Below are 20,701 nucleotides of genomic sequence, written 5' to 3'. Positions count from 1 at the left end.
TGAACTATGGCTTAGAATCTTGTATATTGGTATTTTGGCTATGTACTCTAGTAGATCGAGCCTTTGTTTCAGTGGATTGATGTAAATTTATTCTATTATTAAAAGGGTAGTTCCTTTTGAAATATGTGCATGTGTATGATATTTTTAATGGTGAATTGTATATTACATATAAGGTTAATGATTTTATGAATGGAAACATAATTGAAGTAGAAGATAAAATAATATTGATTGCACTATATCGAAAGAGTTATGATATTTTGTTAAGTAACTAATGGTATAGAGATCATTATGTAAGAAAAATTACTATGATTCATAGTTTGGGAGGATTAGCTTTGTGTTCCATGAGGAAGTGGTGAAACACATCAACGCACAACACTTAAGGGATGACGGTGCACAAAAAAGTTTCTCATAACTGTAGGAGTCCTTAGGGTCATGACACAAACCCTTATGGCTAGACAAGGCAAACCTTTTCTTTCAAATCTCCATTCAAAAAACTTTATTTCACATATAAATGATGTAAATTCCAATTATATCTTGTGACTAATGCTATTTTATTCTGATTATGTTCATTTTTGCCATTAATGCAAAAGTATCCTCATAAGTTATACCTTCTTTTTGTGAATAACATTTTGCATCCAATCTTGTTTTATATATTTCTATGCTACCATCAACATTCAATTATAACTTGTACAACAATTTCGATCACATGGGGACTTTGTTCTTAGGTAACTTGATTAATTCATATGTTTCATTTTTCATAATAAAATTATACTCTTTGTCCAAAGCTTTCATCCATTCTTTATTATATTTAACTTATTCAAAGTTTAATAGTTCTACTATTTGAGTTTGTCAAGCCAGGTAGTAACTCCACAAATTAATTCATGTTATTCCTTCAGGTAGGTCTTTATTATATACATGAGGGAGACTGTTCACTTCATCTCCTGATGACTGTTCATATTTCTTATTATTTATTTACATCAATTGTATTTATTCACCCAATCCTAATGATTAGGTGTCAACATTCCCCCTTAATCTGAAGGATGTTGGCGAGTCCAAGCATCATTTTATATCGTTCAAGATTTTCTCTTCCAAGCACTTTGGTGAAGATGTCTGCAATTTGCTCATTAGTGGAACAATGACGGAGATGGATTGTCTTGGCCTCAACATGATGTCAAATCAGATGATATTTAGTATTGATGTGCTTCATTCGATCATGGAACTTTGGGTTCTTGGCCAACTTTATTGCAGAGGTATTGTCAATCATGAGTGGAGTTGATTGTACTTGTTTTACCTGCAATCTTCAAGAATTTTCCTGAGCCACACAATTTCTTTTGTTGCCTCAGCTATTGCCACGTATTCTGCTTCTGTTGTAGAATCTGCTGGAACTGATTGTTTGTGTGATCTCCATGAGACAGCTCCTGATCCAAGACTCATAGCATATCCTGAAGTAGATACCCCAGTTTGTCTCCATCGAAGTCTGAATCAGAGTATCCAATAAAACTGAAGTTGTCCACCTATGTATACTTGATTCCAAAGTCTTGAGTTCCCTTCAAGTACCTTAGAACTCTTTTTGCAGCAAACCAATGTCCTTCACAAGGCTTTTGCATAAACCTGGAGAGGATTCCAAAAACAAGCGAAATGTATGGTCTGGTAGTAGTTAGGTAATTGAGACTTCCTACAAGATGTCTATACTTTGTTGCATCCTCAAATTATTTTTTATATGTGAGCTTTAAGTTTTGTTGCATTAGAGTAGTAAGAGGATTGCATTCTTTCATGCTAAACATGTTCAACATATCTCCAATGTATTTCTTTTGAGAAAGAAATATGGACTTCGAATGTTGGGTTACTTCAATACCAAGATAGGAATGAACATAGCCCAAATCATTCATTTCAAAACTTTTCCCCAATTCCTTCTTTATGGATGCAATGTAGCTTTCATTGTTCCTTGTCAAAAAAATATCATCTACATATACCACAGGATATACAACTGTTTTGCCAACTTTCTTGACAAATAAAGTTGCATCATCAAGATCATAATGTTTGAAATTGAGTTTCAAAAGATACTCAGTTAGTTTTTCATACCAAGCTCGTGGTTCTTGATTGAGGCCATACAAGGACTTCACAAGTTTGCATACTTTATGTTCATGTCCTTTCATAGCAAATCCTTCAGGCTGGGACATAAAAACATTCTCTTTTAGATCTCCATTCAAGAAAGCAGCTTTTACATCCATTTGATGGAATTTCCAACCATTCTGAGCTGCTAGGGAAAAGAGTGTCTGTATGGTAGCCCATTTTGTTGTGGGGGCAAAAGTCTCCTCATAATCGACCCCTTCCTTTTGTGCAAAAACCTTTTGCCACAAGTCTAGCTTTGTGCTTGTCAAGTGAGCCATCAGCGTTATACTTGTTCTTGTAGACCCACTTGCAGCCAATTGGTTTGGCTCCTAATGGAGGATCAACCAGCTTCCAAGTGTCATTCTTTATGAGGGCATCATACTCCTTTTGCATCGCTTCTTTCCATTCATCATTAGAAGCAGCTTCTTCGAAGGAAGTTGGTTCAAAATCTATAGACAAGTTCAATTCACAATCATAAGAAACATCCATATCAACAGGTGAATTAGAGTCATCTACATCACCTCCATTTTGTCGGTTTGAATTTCTAGTTCCTGTCTTTCCAACCTCATCAGGATGAACACTTTAAAGTGTCTTTGTCAACCACTTTCGGGGACCTTTCTCAGATGGTCTAGGCTACTCTGTTGATTGAGTTGGGACTGAATCAAGATTGAGTCTCCCAATTCTATCAATCACATCACTTAAAGCATCATTCGTTGTTGGAGTTTCATGCGGGGTTGAGTGTTCTTCAGAAGAAGATGCCACATGTTGATCTAGTGTAGGAATCCCCCGTTCAAGATGTGGAATCTGATTATCAAATTCTTGAAATGATTTTGCATTTGCGAATCTATCCAAGCGATCAAGTTGCCGGTCAACAACATTGTCAGTTTTGGATGATTCAAGAAAAATTGCATCTCTAGATACAACAAACTTTTTATTCACTTCATCATAGAGATGGTATGCTTTGGAGGTGTTTGAATACCCAGGGAAGATACACTTACAACTTCTTACACCAAGTTTGTTTCTATGTACCTTTGGTATTAATGCATAACATGTGGAACCAAAGACCCTGACATGCTTTACTGAAGGAACATGCCCATACCATATTTCATATGTAGTCTTGTTTCTAATAGCATTATATGGACATCTATTCTTTATATATGCAGCACATAGAATAACATCAGCCCAAAACATTATTTTTACATTTTTGAAGAAGAGCATGGAGCGTACCATACTTAAGATTGTCCTATTCATTCTTTCAGCTACACCATTCTGTTGGGGGTTATAAGGCACAATTTTTTTATGTTTGATCCCATGTTGGTGAAGATAGTTTTCAAATTCATTTGATGTGTATTCTTTTCCATTATCAGTGTGAATAGACCCAATATGATATTGTGCATCATTTTCAATCCATTTATGAAATTTCTTGAATGTTTGAAAGCATCAGATTTGTTCTTCAATAAATAAACCCAACACATTCTGGTGTAGTCATCAATAAACGTCATCATATATTTATTTCCATTTGTAGAAGGAATAGGCATTGAACCACATAAATCTGAATAAATGAGTTCAATTTTTCTATGTGCTCTTGAATGCGAATCATGAAAAGACTATTTGCTATGCTTTCCTAGAATGCAAGCATCACATTGCTTAAATTTCCTAGGAATTGTAGGCAAAACAGCAACACCATTTTTCTTCAACAAGCGGAGGCTATCATAGTTCAAATGTCCAAATCTAGCATGTCATAATAAACTTGATGGAAGTGTACCTTCTTCATAATGAGAATTGTATGAGAAATGTTGTGCACGAGCAGAGGTACCTTGCAACTTGAGAAGCATTTCTTCTTCTATTCCCCTCATGACAAGTGAGTGGTCATATGCTTTTCTCACCTCAAGCTTGCCATCAAACATATGAATGGAGTGACCTTGCTGGCAGATGTGAACCAAGGACAACAAGTTTCTCTTCAGCTGTGGGAGATAGAGAACATGATGCGAAAAAAAAAGTCTGGAAGACCAGGCAATTTAAGCTTGATTGTGCCAAGCCCTAATGGCTTGATTTTTTATTGGTCTGCAAAGTATACTGCTCCATCAACATTGTCACTAAATTATTCAAAAAAATCTTTTCTATGAGTCATGTGGCAAGTTGCTTCTGAATCAAGCAACCAATCTTTTTTCCAAGAAGCAAGTGAAGCATTAAATAAATCTTCATTTACTCCAATATTACATTGTGCCACAACATAGTGAGCGGATTCAGGTGCTTTACCTTTCTCTGTGTCATTAGTTTTACCTTTCTATCGGTTTCTTTGCTACTCAATTTTGTCTCGTGGTAACTTGCATGCAGAGGCATCATGTGATCCATTTCTTTTGCAGCGTATGTAGTGCAAATCTACCTTTTCTCCTTGAGAATGCCTGCCCCCCTACCTCTGAAATATCTTCCTCTTCCTCTTCGACCACCTCTTCCTCTGGAATAATCTTGAACAAGATTATTTTCTTTATGAGAAAGGCGCACAAACTCTTCAGAAGATTTAGGGGTTGCCTTCTTTCCAAAAGCTTTCTCTCTTTCAGCAAATCTTTTTACAACAGAGTCAAAGGTAATATCTTTGAGATTTCTATTTGTTTGCAGTGACTCGAGATAATTGGAGTAAGTAGGATAATGTGCCTTGAGAAAAGCGATAAGAGGAATATCCAATTCAACCTTAGTGGATTTGATATCATGCATTATATATTTTACTTCGGATGCAAGAGCAAGAGGATCATTATTTTGTAATTCAAGAGTGAAGAGTTTAATCATGAGTTGAACAACTTCAAGTGCAGAATGTGAGTCATAGAGTTCTTTCAGCTTTTGAAAGGCTTCGAAAGCAGTTGAAAATGGTGAAATATGGCAACTCACCTCTTCATTTATAGATGTTGTGATTAATGCATAAGCTTTGTTGTTCTTATTTTCCCAAATGGTGAGCTCTTTGTCTGAGGTAGGCTGTTCTGGTTCTTTGTCTTCGTCTCCAATGCACACTCCTTTCCACAACTCATTGAAAATGAGGGTGTGTTTTATCATGCGGGAGCACTCAAGATAGTTCTCCTTGCAAGTGAGAACTATTCCCACCATGGATATGATGGAATGCATACTATAACAAAAAATTCTGCTACAAAATTTTACTCCTAGTGGGAAAGAATATAATTCTGATATGACTGGACAACAAATACTGAGTGTAAATATATGGGCAGTGTAAATATATGGGTGAATTTACGTAATACAAGAACTGTGTAATATGGGAGCAGTGTTAAACAAAATATGGGACAACGTTAAACAAGAGACTTCGATGGCAGTGTCCAAAGTCGAAAAACTCAGTACTCATTTCATAGTAATCTCTGAAGAGAAGCTCTGATGCCAAACATCTCATCCCAATGGTTTTCCATGTAATCTGAGAATGTTTTAAACAAAACATTAAACATCTATATTCTAGAGTTGTTGCTTACAATTTGCGGCAACATAATAGTAGAACTAATGAAATCCGCAAAGCTCACTGAAAAGACTAAAAAATCACCATAAATCCCTTTGATTCTCTAGACGTTGAAGCCACGATTATTTCTCTTACCATGAGCCATCTCAAATTTCCTACCCTTAGATCAAACATATGGTTTAGTGTGGCTATGCGAAACACCTGCTACCTTTCCAAAGTGCTTGACAGCCTCACGATGGCTCTTGGGGCCACGCACCAAGACTTCCTTGCAAAGTGCTTGACAACCTCATAATGGCTCTTGGGGCCACGCAACAAGACTTCAATGGCAACGTTAAAAAATATGGGACAATGTTAAAACCAGGAGACACATGCTTGAAGCGCCGTCACTGGAAGGTAGATGGAGCTTATGGTTTCTGCTGAGGGTCGGAGGCAAAATTCCACTCAATTTAGTATACAGCAGGACAGCAATCAATATATGTTGCGTTCTGGTGGCTATGATTCCATGAGAGGGCAACAATAAAATATATGGTGCGGAATATTTACAATAGTGAGCTAAGAGAAAAAAACAGAGAGACAGTGAGCTGAAGAAAAAAACTGAAGAGCAAGAATACTAAAGGTGTCACATATTTGATAGCCACTAGTATTTTGACTGCTTGAAACAAAGGGCATTCACTTAAAAAAATGCATATGACAGAGGGTGCAGATAATGTCAAACTGTGGAGAGGGCAGTAGACAGACTCCACAGGGGGCAATGAACAGACTGCAAGAAACTGGCAGAAAGGAGTTATAAGACTATGCCAAAAATGGAGTTGGCTCTGATACCATGTCATGCCAGGTAGTAACTCCACAAATTAATTCATGTTATTCCTTCAGGTAGGTATTTATTATATACGTGAGGGAGACTTTTCACTTCATCTCCCGATGACTGTTCATATTTCTTATTATTTATTTACATCAATTGTATTTATTCACCCAATCCTGATGATTAAGTGTCAACAGAGTTAATAGTTTAATTTGAGTAATTCATTTCTATATTTCATCTATGTGATTAAGGTCTTATCATTGCTTCTCCATAGTGGAAGACCTAAAAAATAGTCCAGATCTCGAAGATATTTCATCTAAAATACCTATGAAAACTCCCTTTTGAAGTCTTTAATCAAGTCAGTAACACCCCTTGTGACATTTAGATTATCAACATCTAAAGAGTTTAAAGCAATATTTTCATTCATATCTAACTTGATATACAAATTAGGAGTGGTTTTAATCTTTGTAAAACATAAAAAAAAAAGGAAAAATCAATCTATTTTTTCATACCATAACTTGGGTTCTTGTTTTTTCCATGTAATCCTTTCTTCAACTTACAAACAAGACGTTCTTGGCTTGCTTCCCAAATCCTTTTTGGCTAGACAATATAAACCTCTTCCTTTAAATCTCCATTCAGAAAACTTGATTTCACATCGAACTAATGTAACTTCCAATCATATTTTGTTGTCAATATTATTATTATTCTGATTGTGTTTATTTTTTCCACTAGTGCAAAAGTATTTTCATAATTTATACATCCTTTTTGTGAATAACCCTTTGCAACCAATCTTTCCTTATAATTGTCTACAGTAACATCAACTTTTAATTTTAACTTGTATAATCATTTTAATCATATGGAGACTTCGCTTTCTAGGAAATTCTGTCGATTCCCATGTTTCATTTTTCATAATAAAATTGCACTCTTCATTCGTAGCCTTCATTTATTCTTTATTATGCTTAGCTTGTCATAAATTCAATGATTCTCATATTTGAGTCATTAAAGCATAGTCCTTATGCCTAATAGCTCTCTAAGTTTATCATTTTGACCTTCTTGGCATTACACTAATATGGAGAATTCCTTTCTCGCCTTTTTTTGTGTGGAGTACCCCCTCCACTTCTTGGCATACTCTGAGTACTTGAAGTATCCATCCTACTTGAATCTTCACTTTGCACCTATTCAATAAATTATTTGAAATTTTAATAATTTCTTCAAGAGGATGCCCTATTCCAGAAACCAAATTCAAGATACAAATAGTAGGAATGAACATTTATCTCAGCTAAACATATTGAGCCTACCCACATTTATTTTTATTTCTCAAAGTATATATTTTTCCTTGCATGATTAAATGGACTCCTAACTTTTCAATTTCAGTGTATGTGTTGCTTAATGAAAATGACATTTTATATTTAAAAAAATATAATTTAATAACATTAATTACATCTATGAATAAGATTTAATAAAAAAAGATATATGTTTGGTTATGTTTCTACACACAACAATTAGATTAAACTCTAATTATAATTTAATAATTAATATTTTTTCTTTATTATTTTATATTAATTATTTTAAAAATAAGATATATAAGAAATAACTATCACTATTAATTAAAAAATAAAAAATATCCAACAATAACTTCAATAATTTTAACCAAGTTAATTTAGTTAATTAACTATTTAAAGTATATAATTATGACTTTGATCACTGACAATAAAATTGTATAAGATAATACTCAACTCAAATACTCGTCGCTAAACCTAGTAAACTCAATTGCTCCTAGCTAAACATAGTAAACAAATCACGCTTTCGGTACATACCTATATTTTGGGACACTTTCATTGTCAATATTACTTCACTTCAATTTCCGAGTATATGCAATGAGCATGAGAGAGTCAAGAAATTGTTTATATCATGAGAGAATGATATTTAAAAAAAAACTGCACTTAAATAAATTTGGAAGTTCGAACTATCTTAGGTCTTTTTTAATGTTGGACCATGGGCACTTCTAATGACAACTGAAGAATGGGAATTATGATTGAGGAATCACTATGCCTACAGGGCTGTTACATCTAACAGATGGTGTTGTAATATGGGACTTCAATTATTTTGAAGCTGTTACATCTAACAGATGGTGCTGTAATATGGGACTTCAATTATTTTGAAGCAATATCGTATGGGACTTCAATTATTTTGAAGCAATATTGTTTTTATTCATCAAGAAAACTGAATAGAAAAATGTCAAGTTAATCTGAACGTTTTAATTTTTTGGGACTATTTATAAGTTTAGGGGAAGTCAATAAATTGTACTTGTTTTTTAGTAAAAGGCTTAGAAACCGAAAACACCCTTCAAATTACAAAAAAGTTTTCACGTGTAAAAAAACACACCCACACAGAAATTGGTCAACTCCTTATAAGTTAGAAAGTTTTGGCTTTGTGCTGGTATTTTATTTGAATAATTTAGAATTTTTAGTAACCACGTGTTATAAATTTTAAAGTTTTTTTGGCATATTTTTCTAAAAAATTTGATCATAATCTAGTCTGATTGGTTGAAATCACAAATTTGAATAATAAACTTTTCGTAATTTAATGCCTCGAAATTTTTTCAAAATACCTAATCCATTTACACTGTCAAAATAACATTTTAGATAATAAAACATCACAAATGTATATTTATATATAAATACACATTTATTTATTAATACATGAATATTTATTTATATGAATTAATTAATTTGGTGCATCATCTCATTATTTTTAATTATATATATATATATATATATATATATATATATATGATGGTATATTTTTTATGAACAAATAGATATACTTTTTGGGTCCTTTTTTACTCTTCATTAATTTTTATAGGAAATTATATTTTTTTCTTTTTTATTATTATTATTATAATATTTTTTACTACCATTCTTCTTTAAAACCTTTAATAATTTATTAGTTTTTGGACGTTTCTTAATAAAAATTTATTGACTATCTATCTTACTTGATCCATATTGCTTGTTGTGATCATACTCTAACCACATTGAAAATTTCATCCTTGACTATCCATCTTGCTTGTTGTAATTAGACTCTAACCACATTGAAAATTTCATCATTGAGTATCCGTCTTGCTTGTTGTGATCATACTTTAACCATATTGAAAATTTCATTGATTATCCATCTTTTATCCATCTTTTTTTTTTCAGAGAAAAAAAACATCATGGATTTATATTAAGGAAATATAAAGATCTGCAATACATTACATTTTTTTGGGGGCTATGAGATGCCCAAAACCAGATACTATATAGTGGAACAGATTTATCCAATTCACGGAACCTTGAAGCAAAACCTTACCCATATCTTCTTAACAGATTAGATTTAGTACATTTAGCAGCAGAAGTAAAAAGACACTAAGGAAAACTTGATAAGTCACATTCGTATAGAACTGAAGCTCAGAGAACTCGCTTGCCTTACTATGGAGAGGAGTCACATTCTGTTGATGCTGAAATCCTGAATAAGAAAGGAGATTCCATCATGCATGACTGATAAAGAGCATAGACCTGGTGGCATGCCAAGATCATCCTTAGAGAGGAGATCAGCCTGGACGTTCCTGAAACGGGGGATATGTTGAAAAGATATCTGGTTCATTGAGCTCTGAAAAAACATGATTCGGCTTAGCCAACCAAGGAGGTGAGGACTGTTAATGAGGCCCATTCCATTTACATGATCAATGAGCGATTTCGAGTCACCAAAGATTGAAATAAACTGGAAGTCTAAAAAGACACAAAAGGCGAGCAGCCCTGAGAGTGCCCGAGCCTTGGTCATAGTGTTAGAGTCGTATCCCCCATGCCAAAATAGTGAATATTGTAGGTTGTCATCTATTACAATGAAGACTCTACAACCGCAGCTATTGTTCCGTTCAGCTCCATCAAAGAAAGCAGCAGGAGCCTGAAAGGGATAGATATCCTGCATCTTTTTAAAAACTTTTTTTGACTATACATCGCCCCGTTGAAAAGAGTCGTAGCATGCCATAATGTGTTGTAGGATTAAATTGAGAGGCTCCTTTGATTCTTGAAAGATTTGAGCGTTTCTCCATTTCCACAAAAACCAACAGGTTATGATAAACAAAGATCTCCAGGATAGACTTTGCTCGCTCCACCATTTAAAACCATCCTGTACAGAAGGAAAGATAAGGTAATGAAAACCAAAAGACAAAGATAGATCATACCAGATATGGAGAGACGAGGCACATTGGAAAAACATATGCAGGTTCGATTCCTCTGCGTTATGGCACATGACACATCTGCTTGGGCCCTGCCAGTTTTTCCTTTGGAGGACTTCCCATGTTAGATTCCTATTTCTGAATACCAACCATGAAAAAATAATCATTTTAAGAGGACATCCTACCTTCCAGAGGCAAGGAGGGAAAAGCAGACCAGAACTTGGAGCATGGACAGAGATCATTGTTGCATAAATATCCTTTACACGCACTGGCATTTTAGCTTTTGGAAGAGACCAGATCAAAAGATCCCTGGATCCCGATCGAAAAATCCCCAGACTGTTAAGCCGCTCTTTTACAGAGATCCAAAGTGGGAGCATCGTTTGCGGCAGGTTCAGGTCCTCCCCATCCTTCCATACTGGGATAGAGTCTGACCATGATTTGATCAATTTGTCCCAAGAAAAGCATCTCGTTCTATGAAGGAAACATACCAACGGAGGAGGAAAAGAGAAATCCTGTCCATTTAAAATAGAGTCAAAGCCAATTAGCATGCTAGATCCCGAGAATAGGTTCCATATTAGATTTTCCAAGAGGAAAAGGTGAACTTTCTTGAGACTTAGCCAAATTTTCGAACCCTTTCTTACACCAATGGATCTTCTTTTGTACCAGTATTCTAGGTTCCTGCGTTTCAAGTATTTTATCCTTATAACCTTGCTCCATGGTCCATCTCCAAAAATACCTCTGTAAAGAGACTTACAAAGGAGCGCATTTCCAAAAGAGTACATGTCTAAAAGGCCCCAACCACCAGCCTTCCTAGGTTTTGAAATTGAAGCCATCTTAACTAAGTGAATCTTGCTTTGAATTGATTGGCCTCCCCAAAGGAAATTGGCTGCAAGGCTGGTCATTTTGTTAATGATACTAGCAGGGAGAAAGAATATATGAGCCCAATAGACTGCCGTTGAGATAGGACTGCCTGCACTAAAATGAACCTGCCCGCTAAAGAAAGAAACTTAAACTCCCAGCCTGATATCTTTTTATAGAATCTGTCCAATAACCATTGCCAGTCCCCTTTGGAATTTCCCTTAGCCTTTAAGTTGAATCCAAAATATTTAATCCCTTCCTTGATTGAAATCGGAGCAATGCCCATCAACTCAGAAATCCATAAAATGATTTCCATGTTTGTGTCATTGTGAAACAAAGAAGATTTAGCTTTATTAATAATCAGACCAGTTGCTTTCTGAAAATTTTCAAGGATTTAGTTTAGGCAAGACCAGGAAGCTCTACAGAGCATAGAAAAAATGAGGACATCATCAACGAAGAGGTTGTGAGATAAGGAAATGTTCTTGCATATCTTGACCGGGCGACATCTCTTTTCCTCAACAGCCTTGTTAATCTGTAGGCTGAGAGAGTTCATTACCAGGATAAAAAGTAGAGGGGAGAGGGGACAACCTTGTCGAAGACCTCTCTCCGCTGAGAAGAAAGACGAGGGTATTCCATTTATGATAACTGAATATCTGACATTCTCGACACATGACATTACCCAGTTGATGCCCTGTGATTCTAGCCCAATTTTTGCCAACATAATTCTTAATAAGCCCCAGTCTACGCAATCGTAGGCTTTTTGCAGATCTATCTTAAGAATAGCCGCATCCATTTTGTTTGACAGCATTGAGAACAAACTTTCCTGAGTCATGGCTACTGCATCCAAAATGATATGGCCTTTTAAGAACACATGTTGGTCCCTTGAGATGAAGGAATTCAGAGTGGGCTTTAGCCTCTCAGCTATGATTTTTGAAATAATTTTAACATGATATTGCAGAGCGATATAGGCCTAAAATCTTGAAATGAGTCTGACCTTGCCTTTTTAGGAACTAGAGCTATCAGAGTAGAAGAAATAGCACTATGAATACTTCCTGACATCCGGGAAGCCTCCACCATCCACAGCAGATCCTCTTTAAAAAGGTCATAGAAGTGAGAGAAAAATTCGATGGGCCATCCATCCGGCCCAGGACTTTTATCCCTTTTGAAAGCTTTAATAACACTTAGAAGTTCCTCTTTAGAAATCGGCTTAAGGAAACTTTCATTTGTTGCCTCATCAAACATTTCCGGAACCAGTTCGATTCCCCAGAGAGTATCTTGGATGTTAACCTCATTTCTTCTGTACTGATTCTAAAAAAATCTTGTTGCTTCTATCGAGATATCATGCTGTGATTAGAGAAAGGCTCCCTTATCATTTTTGATCCTCCAAATAGAATTTTTCTCTCTTCTAGCAGTTGCAAAATTCTGAAAAAATCTTGTGTTCCTATATCCCTCCTTGAGCCAGATGGCTCTGCTCTTAAGCCTCCATGTAAACTCCTCCTTTATCAAAAGCAATTGTTTTCTTTTCTCCAAATTTCTTATTAGGTCTTTCAGGCCAAGAAACAGAGTATTCAGATCTGCTGTATTTAATAGGGTATCCAACTCCTTTTGGATGTCATTTAGTTCTTGTTTATCCTTCCTTTTCTTTCGAATTTGCCAGTACTTTGCCACAGTCCTCAGGCTTGCAATCTTTTCCCGAAATGTCATGAAAGGAGCCATTTCAGATTCCAGTAATTCCTTCCATTTGTTTGAGATGACTTCATTAAATGATAGATCTTCTAAATAGATTCTGTTGAATTTAAATGAATAGCCGAGCCTGTAATCCTTACCACGCCATTCGAGGTAAATAGGTCTATGGTCGGAAGTGAAGTCGTTTCCTATAGACGAAACTAGAATTCCCAGTTTTCCAATGATGCTCGCATGAATAATGAAACGATCAATCCTCTTGGCTATATAAGCCTTCCCAGTCCTGCTGTTATCCCAAGTAGGCTTCATTTTATTGGGCAGAATATCCACCAGGTTCCTGTTCAAAAATTCCTTCCTGAGCCCGTCTGCCAGAGGGTCTTTTGACCTGCATTTACCCCAATCTTGTTGTGATCAAACTCAAAAGCATTAACCAAATATTTATGAATATAATTTTAGAGGAAATATTTTTAAAATATTATGAACTACAGAACTTGAAATTGGAGAAAACATTACAATTTATTCAAAAATTATTTTGCCAAATTCCAACCAAAAACCCAAATAATAATTAAACAAACACTAAATTTTTCCATTTCCATATTAATATTTGTTTGCTTATATTTAGCTATACATTCTATGATGGTTATAATTAGCTATACATTATAAGATTGTCAGTGGTAGTTTTATTTACTAAGAAACCAGAACAATAACGTATCCGCACAAAATCAATTGTAAGTAGCACTAGAACAATAACGTATCTGCACAAAAACTCGCACACAAGGATTCCATAAACTGCGAATATTCCATCCATCTCTGAGCAAACAGAGTTACAACTTCTTGATTTAGACAATCAAGACCACGTTTCTCTGCTATCAACCTCGCAGACAAACCACTCTGGAGTATTATGGATAATGTTTTATATATGCAACCCTGCCATTATTAAGCACAATAGCGAATTGTTTGGAATTGAAAGGATTTAGTAGATTAGTTTTTTGGTATGAACAACTACAGGAATGCTTGTCTATGGATGTTATCCTGGGTGGTTGGGAGGGTTTAATAATGGAGTAGTCTATAATGCAATTTTTCGAAGATTCTGATCATCCGAAAAGAACATTATTCTTGCCAACAATCCAACCGGCTTTTCCCTCACTACCCTCTCCCTCACCTTGCTGGAACACTACCAACCGGCTTTTCCCTCACCTCCATCTCCCTCACCTTGCTGGAACACTACTCTGTTACCTCTGTAACCGTCACCTCGCACGCCGACTGCCTATTTCAATTTCACCAACCCCACCAATGCCTTAACAAGAGTATGGCAACCGCTCCAACTCGATTTGAAAAATTCATGTGAACGGGAGCATCCCCTGCTATCTCGCCCTTGCCCAGAGCCTGGCCACCGAGCGAGCGAAATGTGGTTTTATGGATAGTGGTGATCGTTGGGTATGCACAGAATGGATAGGTGGGTGAAGCGTTAAAGATGTTTAAGGAGATCACTGAGCCAGATATGGTCGCTCGGATGGCCATGGTTGCAGGATTTGTGCAGAATGGGTAAGTTGAGGAGGCTTTGGAAATTTTTGATAAAATGTCTAAACGCGTGGTGCCGTGGACTGAAATGATTTCAGGATGTGCGCAAAATGGGAGCTGACTGCATCCCCTACTACCCCACCCTTTCCCAGAGCCTGACCACCGAGCACTACGGCATAGAAATGCCTTTGCAAGGGAAAATAAAACCATTTCCAAGCTCTAAAAGGCCATCTCTGCTAGCTGTAGTAGTGGGATAAATAAATACATTGCCACAATTAAGGCTAAATTTATTTGAGTATTGTTCAAGGCATTTCCTATTTCATATTGTGTTCACCATATGGGTTTTCTCAGTTCTGAATATATCATCTATAATGAAAATGAAAAGGTAGACAGAGTGCCCCAATGGCACTTTAGGTGGATGTGATATTTGATTATGTGAGCCATTGAAGGTTGTTGGATTTTGATAAACTAGAGGTGGTTGATCCGTGTGTCTTCGCCTCATAGCATCTGCATTATTGTGTACTATGTAACTCCTGGATTGTTGTAAATTGACAGAGCGCTACCTATGGAAACCTCTACTAAGTCAGGGAAGGGTGCAAGGGGCCAAAAGGGAGGATCCAAGAAAAAGCCCATCACGAAATCAGTCAATGCCAACCTTCAATTTCCTGTTGGAAGGCTCGCCAAATATCTGAAGAATGGCAGATATGCCAAAATGATTGGGATTGAGCCCCCATTTTTCTTGAAGTTGTGCTTGAATACCTAGCAGCTGAGGTTCTTGAATTGGCAGGAAATGCTGCCAGAGACAACAAGAAGAATAGGATAATTCCCCGCCATATTTAGCTGGCCGTGAGAAATGACGATGAATTGGGAAAGCTTTTCCAGAAAGTTACCATAGCTCATGGAGGTGTTATTCCCAACATTCACGAGGTGCTCTTACCCAAGAAGGCTGGAGAAAAGACACCAGAGAAGGCTAAAGGTTCAAAGAAGTCCTAGTGGCATTTCGATTTTGGGGTTTTGGTGTGTTTTTAAGCATCCATAGCCATGAATACAAATGTGCTTGATTTGAATATCAGTGGGCCTGGGTTTCGTGATTTTTGGTTTTTTTTGTGTGACTTTGATGCTAATGTTGTAGCCTTCAAAGGTTTTATGGGTTACGGTGCCTGTATGGCCATGTTGCTCCCTGTTTTGTTCGCGTGGAATCGATCTGGAGACTGGTGGTGATGCCTTTTGTATAGTAAATAATTTGGATTAAAATCCTTTTTTCTATGTGGTTCATTTGCCAAGTTTTATAAGTTTGAAACACAAAAGCCTATTGTGAATTGCAGGTTCTCGCTTATTATTAAATATAATCCCTGTTTTAATTTCTGAAAGACTAAAGGTGGTTATATTCTTGGTACAGTATCTACCATATTTGGGCAAATCATTAAATTCAGAAACCATAACCTTTAATTGTGTTGACATTTTAAGATAAGTGATACAAATAAATTTAAGGATCCAATTGCTTCCTCATCCAAGGCCAACTCAAATCCAAATGATTCTCACCATGAAACTCTGAAACAAATTGATGATATCAACAATCAGCGAGAAATGCTAAAAACTTACCCAATAGGAAGGGGGTTGTAATTTAATAGCAGAGACTGAATTCAATGTGTCCTCCTCCATATCTTTAACCATGGAATCCATTAACTCGTTCATGCTATTATTTTCTTTAGGCCCTGCAACCCAGTCGCTCGTAAACTAACTCATCAAGTGGCCAATATAAAGCATATGTCAACAGAAGACCATATATATATATACACAGCGAGACTCTTGCAAGAGTGATTTAATTTTAAGGAATACGTAGTGAATAGAGGATCAGGGAGACTATGAAAAGAAAGAAACCAACTACTTCTAAAATGACCAGGCAAACCTCTTAAAATATCACAATTCATAATGTTAAGCAAACTTCTTGGAACCATAATAGAAGTGGAAAAACCTTAACCGTGTTCCTGAAACTTAGGAGCACATAATCAGACAACCATTAGTCAAGATATTATCTATTAGACACTGTAAGTACCACCATCCAGCACATAAATTGCTATCTGGAACCAACGGCCCAATCTAAACAAGATAAAACTTGTATTCTGAACCCATAATAAAGTGCAGCAAAACAAAAATGCAGTAATACACTCTTCCAAATAAAAATTGTATATAGTTTGATCAAATATTCAGCATCTGCATAATAGAGTTTTTTAAGACTGCAATTCAAATACACTATAACCTATATTCAACATCTGCATAATAGAGTTTTTTAAGACTGCAATTCAAATACACTATAACCCATGACAGCTATAATAAAAGTTCAAAATAAGATCAAGTTATGGTATTCATGCTTTGGTAAAGACCTACTAGTCCGTTGATTATTTTAAACCCTTTATCAGATACTGTGCCCTTTGATGTTCCTTTATTTTGGCTAAGGAGGTCAATCACTGAAAGCTCTAGTTTGCTAATATTGAATTTTCTAACCCATAACATGATAAGGAATCCAATCACAAGTATTTAACATGTGTGAGATGAACAAGAACCAACTATTAGTGCATGGAAACCATTAATACAATTTATATATTAAGCAATGAGTGGTTATTGAAAAGAAGTTAAAACATTTAAAACAATCTTGTTAATGCTTGACAACATATAACAAAGAAGTTGACTAGGTCATTAAAAAAAACCAAAAAACCTTTGAGGCAAAGTTGTCAAGTTTGACTTGGCTACTGAATATAGGCAAGCACAAAAATATTTTAAAAAAATTCACACTTCATGTTTAAAAAATAACTTTTGTGGCTTTACAGAGAGGCAAGCAGGTTTTCCTGACTGGGAAATGAGTCAAACTCATTAACGACCCATCAGACACCAGCACGTACTCACTGTTCAAACAATTCCTACAAAGTCAAAATTTCTTTGAATCACCAAGGCCTTCAAACAATAGGCCAGGTTTGACCTGCAACACCAGGCCAAACCCAACATGTCTGTTAAAACTGTTTGTTACAGTAGATTGAGATCAATAAATTAAATCTAGAAATTTAAAGGGCTACAACAAAATATTTGTTTCTGCCATGATCACTGCTACATAATTTCTGCTGGAATAAGGATCACAGGTATTAATCCTACAACTAGACTTCTATGATTAAATGTTCATTGTGATGTGTAACATGGAAACAAACTACCAAAATGCCAGCCTTCACATGAGTACAAATAAGTTTATCAATTTAGATTGCTATGACATGACTATACTAACATAATCTAAAAAATTTGATATGTGGATAGCTTCAAGGCTGTCTCAGCCAACCCCTGGCACAGGTTCTTAGAGTATTGTCAACCTAATATGTAATGTAACCCTGCTTCATCTTCTATATCAAAATCCCTGTGGAGAGAGGGTTTCCACCATGGGAATTCAATGTGTTTTGTTCTGAATTCTGACTGAAATGATATTATGGTTTTTAGTAGAAGGGGCATTTGAAGATGTGTATCAAATTATGTTTACTACATTCCATCTTAATTGTCTGCAGTCTGCAGCAACAATGCTTTGATCTCCTCTGTTGTAACATCTTCCCCAATGGATTGTTGATCACAGTGTGCAAAATAATAGAGTTAGACTAGGAGCTATTACAGTTTAATGGGTAATCAATTGAAACATTACATTACCTCTGCTCGAAATACATCTAGTGAAAATCCATTGAGGCGACTTAAGATTGCTTGCTTAACATCAAGACCAAGTCCATCCATAGCCTCGATTCTGGATAGAAGCAATACTGACTTATTGGAACTATACATGTGAATGTTTAGGACCTTCCCTTCTCTTCTACTTACCTCTGCCTGCATTTCCAAGGAGAGCATATCAAAAGGGATTCTCTTTTTCAACTCACCATTGATTAGATGGTTACCTAAAAGAACTCACAAACAAACCACCAAAGACAGAGAAGCCTTGAAGCTTGAAAACAGAAAGAGATTGGTTGGAAACTATGACATTCCAATGTGATCAACAATAGAAGATTTATAAAATTTTATGAAGGGTAATATGAAAACTTGAACTTGCTGATTGACAGAATTTCATCTAAGTCACAATGGTCTACCAGTGGGCCTCTCTAACCCAAACAAATGTGGCCAAGGTTTTTCTTATAAAATGGTCTCACCTTGGTCACCACACATCTAGCTATGTATATGCACTTCTTGCCTTCATTAAACCACCAACTCCAACTTCACCTCAATTTCTACATTTTCCATTAATGCAATTATCTCACATGTATTGTTGTCACATGCCAATCTAAAGTTGTCTCATGCATTATGGGCATGCAATCACTACCACACCAAATAATTTCATACTCAACTAACTTATATGAGTCTTGTGCCAACAAACTCCAACCATAATGTCCCCCAAACCCCTTGTCACACCAACAACCCAAATGCAATACCTAATCCAATGTATCTCACCTAGTTAAGAAATTAATTCATGACAAGATAAGTAGAACCATCATAAGTCGTTACACTCATGGTTATCCCTTTACTCATGGTTGAATTTTCCTGAGTTAGAATCTCTTGTACACCATCAAATTGATTATGCTCCAATTGTAAAGAAAATTGGAAATGAGATCAATTTAACTCTAGTTGATCTTGAGGGTCTTTTACCTTCGACAACCATGATGGTTGTTTCTGTCACTACATCTACCACTAGTGGTAAGCCTCTATCAGAAGAAAAGTTGCAAAAGACTTTAGATGCCTGTAATAGAGCGCTTGCACTTGATGCAGCAAAACAGAAGGTATTGGATTTTGTTGAGAGTAGGATGGGATACATTTCCCCCAATTTGTCTGCTATTACAGGGAGTGCGGTTGCAGCAAAATTGATGGGTACTGCAGGGGGTCTCTCTTCACTGACTAAAATGTCAGCTTGTAATGTGCAGCTTCTAGGTGCAAAGCAAAAGAATTTGGCAAGATTTTCAACAGCGACTTCACAGTTTCGTGTTGGATACCTTGAACAAACAAAGATTTTCTAGAGCATGCCACTTGCTCTGAGAATGCATGCATGTCGATTGTTAGTTGCTAATTTTTTTTCCATGAAACAGATGAACCAGAGCCTTTGCATTTCCAGTTTCTTTAAACTTAACAGTTCAGGTATATAACTCATGGACTGCAATGAGAAGATATATGACACCCGAAATTGGATCTAAACTTTGTAGCTAGATACTCCCAATAGGCATCTCCTAGAAAATCACATTAACAAGTGAGAAACTCCTTTTTTTCATTGAATTTAAAGCAAAGTGGCATGCAATCCTGACTTATTGGAATAGAACATGTGAATGTTTAGGACCTTCCCTTCTCTTCTACTTACCTCCGCCTGCATTTCCAGGGAGAGGATATCAAAAGGGATTCTCTTTTTCAACCAATCACCATTGATTAGATGGTTGCCTAAAATAACTCACAAAGAAGCCACCAATGACAGAGAAGCTTTGAAGCTTGAAAACAAAAGAGATTGGTTGGTAACTATGACATTACAATGTGATCAACAATAGAAGATTTATAAAATTTTATGAAGGGTAATATGAAAAACTTGAACTTGTTGATTGACAGAATTTCATCTAAGTCACAATGGTCTACCAGTGGGCCTGTCTAACCCAAACAAATGTGGCCAAGGTTTTTCTTATAAAATGGTCTCACCTTGGTCACCACACATTTAGCTATGTCTATGCACTTCTTGCCTTCATTAAACCACCAACTCCAACTTCACCTCAATTTCTACATTTTCCATTAATGCAATTATCTCACATGTATTGCTGTCACATGCCAATCTAAAGTTGTCTCATGCATTATGGGCATGCAATCACCACCACATCAAATAATTTCATACTCAACTAACTTATATGCGTCTTGTGCCAACAAACTCCAACCATAATGCCCCCCAAACACCTTGTCACACCAACAACCCAAATGCAACACCTAATCCAATGTATCTCACCTACTTAAGCAATTAATTCATGACAAGATAAGTAGAACCATCATAAGTCGTTACACTCATGGTTATCCCTTT

At 36.1% G+C, this 20,701-nt stretch overlaps 1 protein-coding gene and 2 pseudogenes across 1 annotated transcript; 2 read left to right on the top strand and 1 right to left on the bottom strand.

The window, feature by feature from the left end:
• Positions 1-12,789: 12,789 nt before the first annotated feature.
• Positions 12,790-14,325, bottom strand: LOC149148336 (uncharacterized). Its single transcript, XM_089442147.1, has 3 exons — positions 14,285-14,325; positions 13,779-13,877; positions 12,790-13,507 (listed from the first exon to the last, which is right to left on the bottom strand). The coding sequence occupies exons 1-3, from the start codon at positions 14,323-14,325 to the stop codon at positions 12,790-12,792; spliced, it is 858 nt and encodes a 285-aa protein (XP_089298273.1).
• LOC149148335 (histone H2A-like) lies at positions 13,958-15,897 on the top strand (annotated as a pseudogene).
• A 3,419-nt stretch (positions 15,898-19,316) lies between these two features.
• On the top strand, positions 19,317-19,670 carry LOC149148334 (U4/U6 small nuclear ribonucleoprotein Prp31 homolog pseudogene; annotated as a pseudogene).
• The last annotated feature ends 1,031 nt before the right edge of the window (positions 19,671-20,701 follow it).

The sequence above is a fragment of the Pinus tabuliformis genome, chromosome 9 (genome assembly GCF_031772625.1).
Source record: "Pinus tabuliformis cultivar Carrire ecotype Pingquan chromosome 9, CPIR1, whole genome shotgun sequence".
NCBI lineage: Eukaryota > Viridiplantae > Streptophyta > Pinopsida > Pinales > Pinaceae > Pinus > Pinus tabuliformis.
The sequence above is the reverse complement of the archived record's forward strand: the minus strand, read 5'-3'. Positions and strand labels throughout refer to the sequence as shown.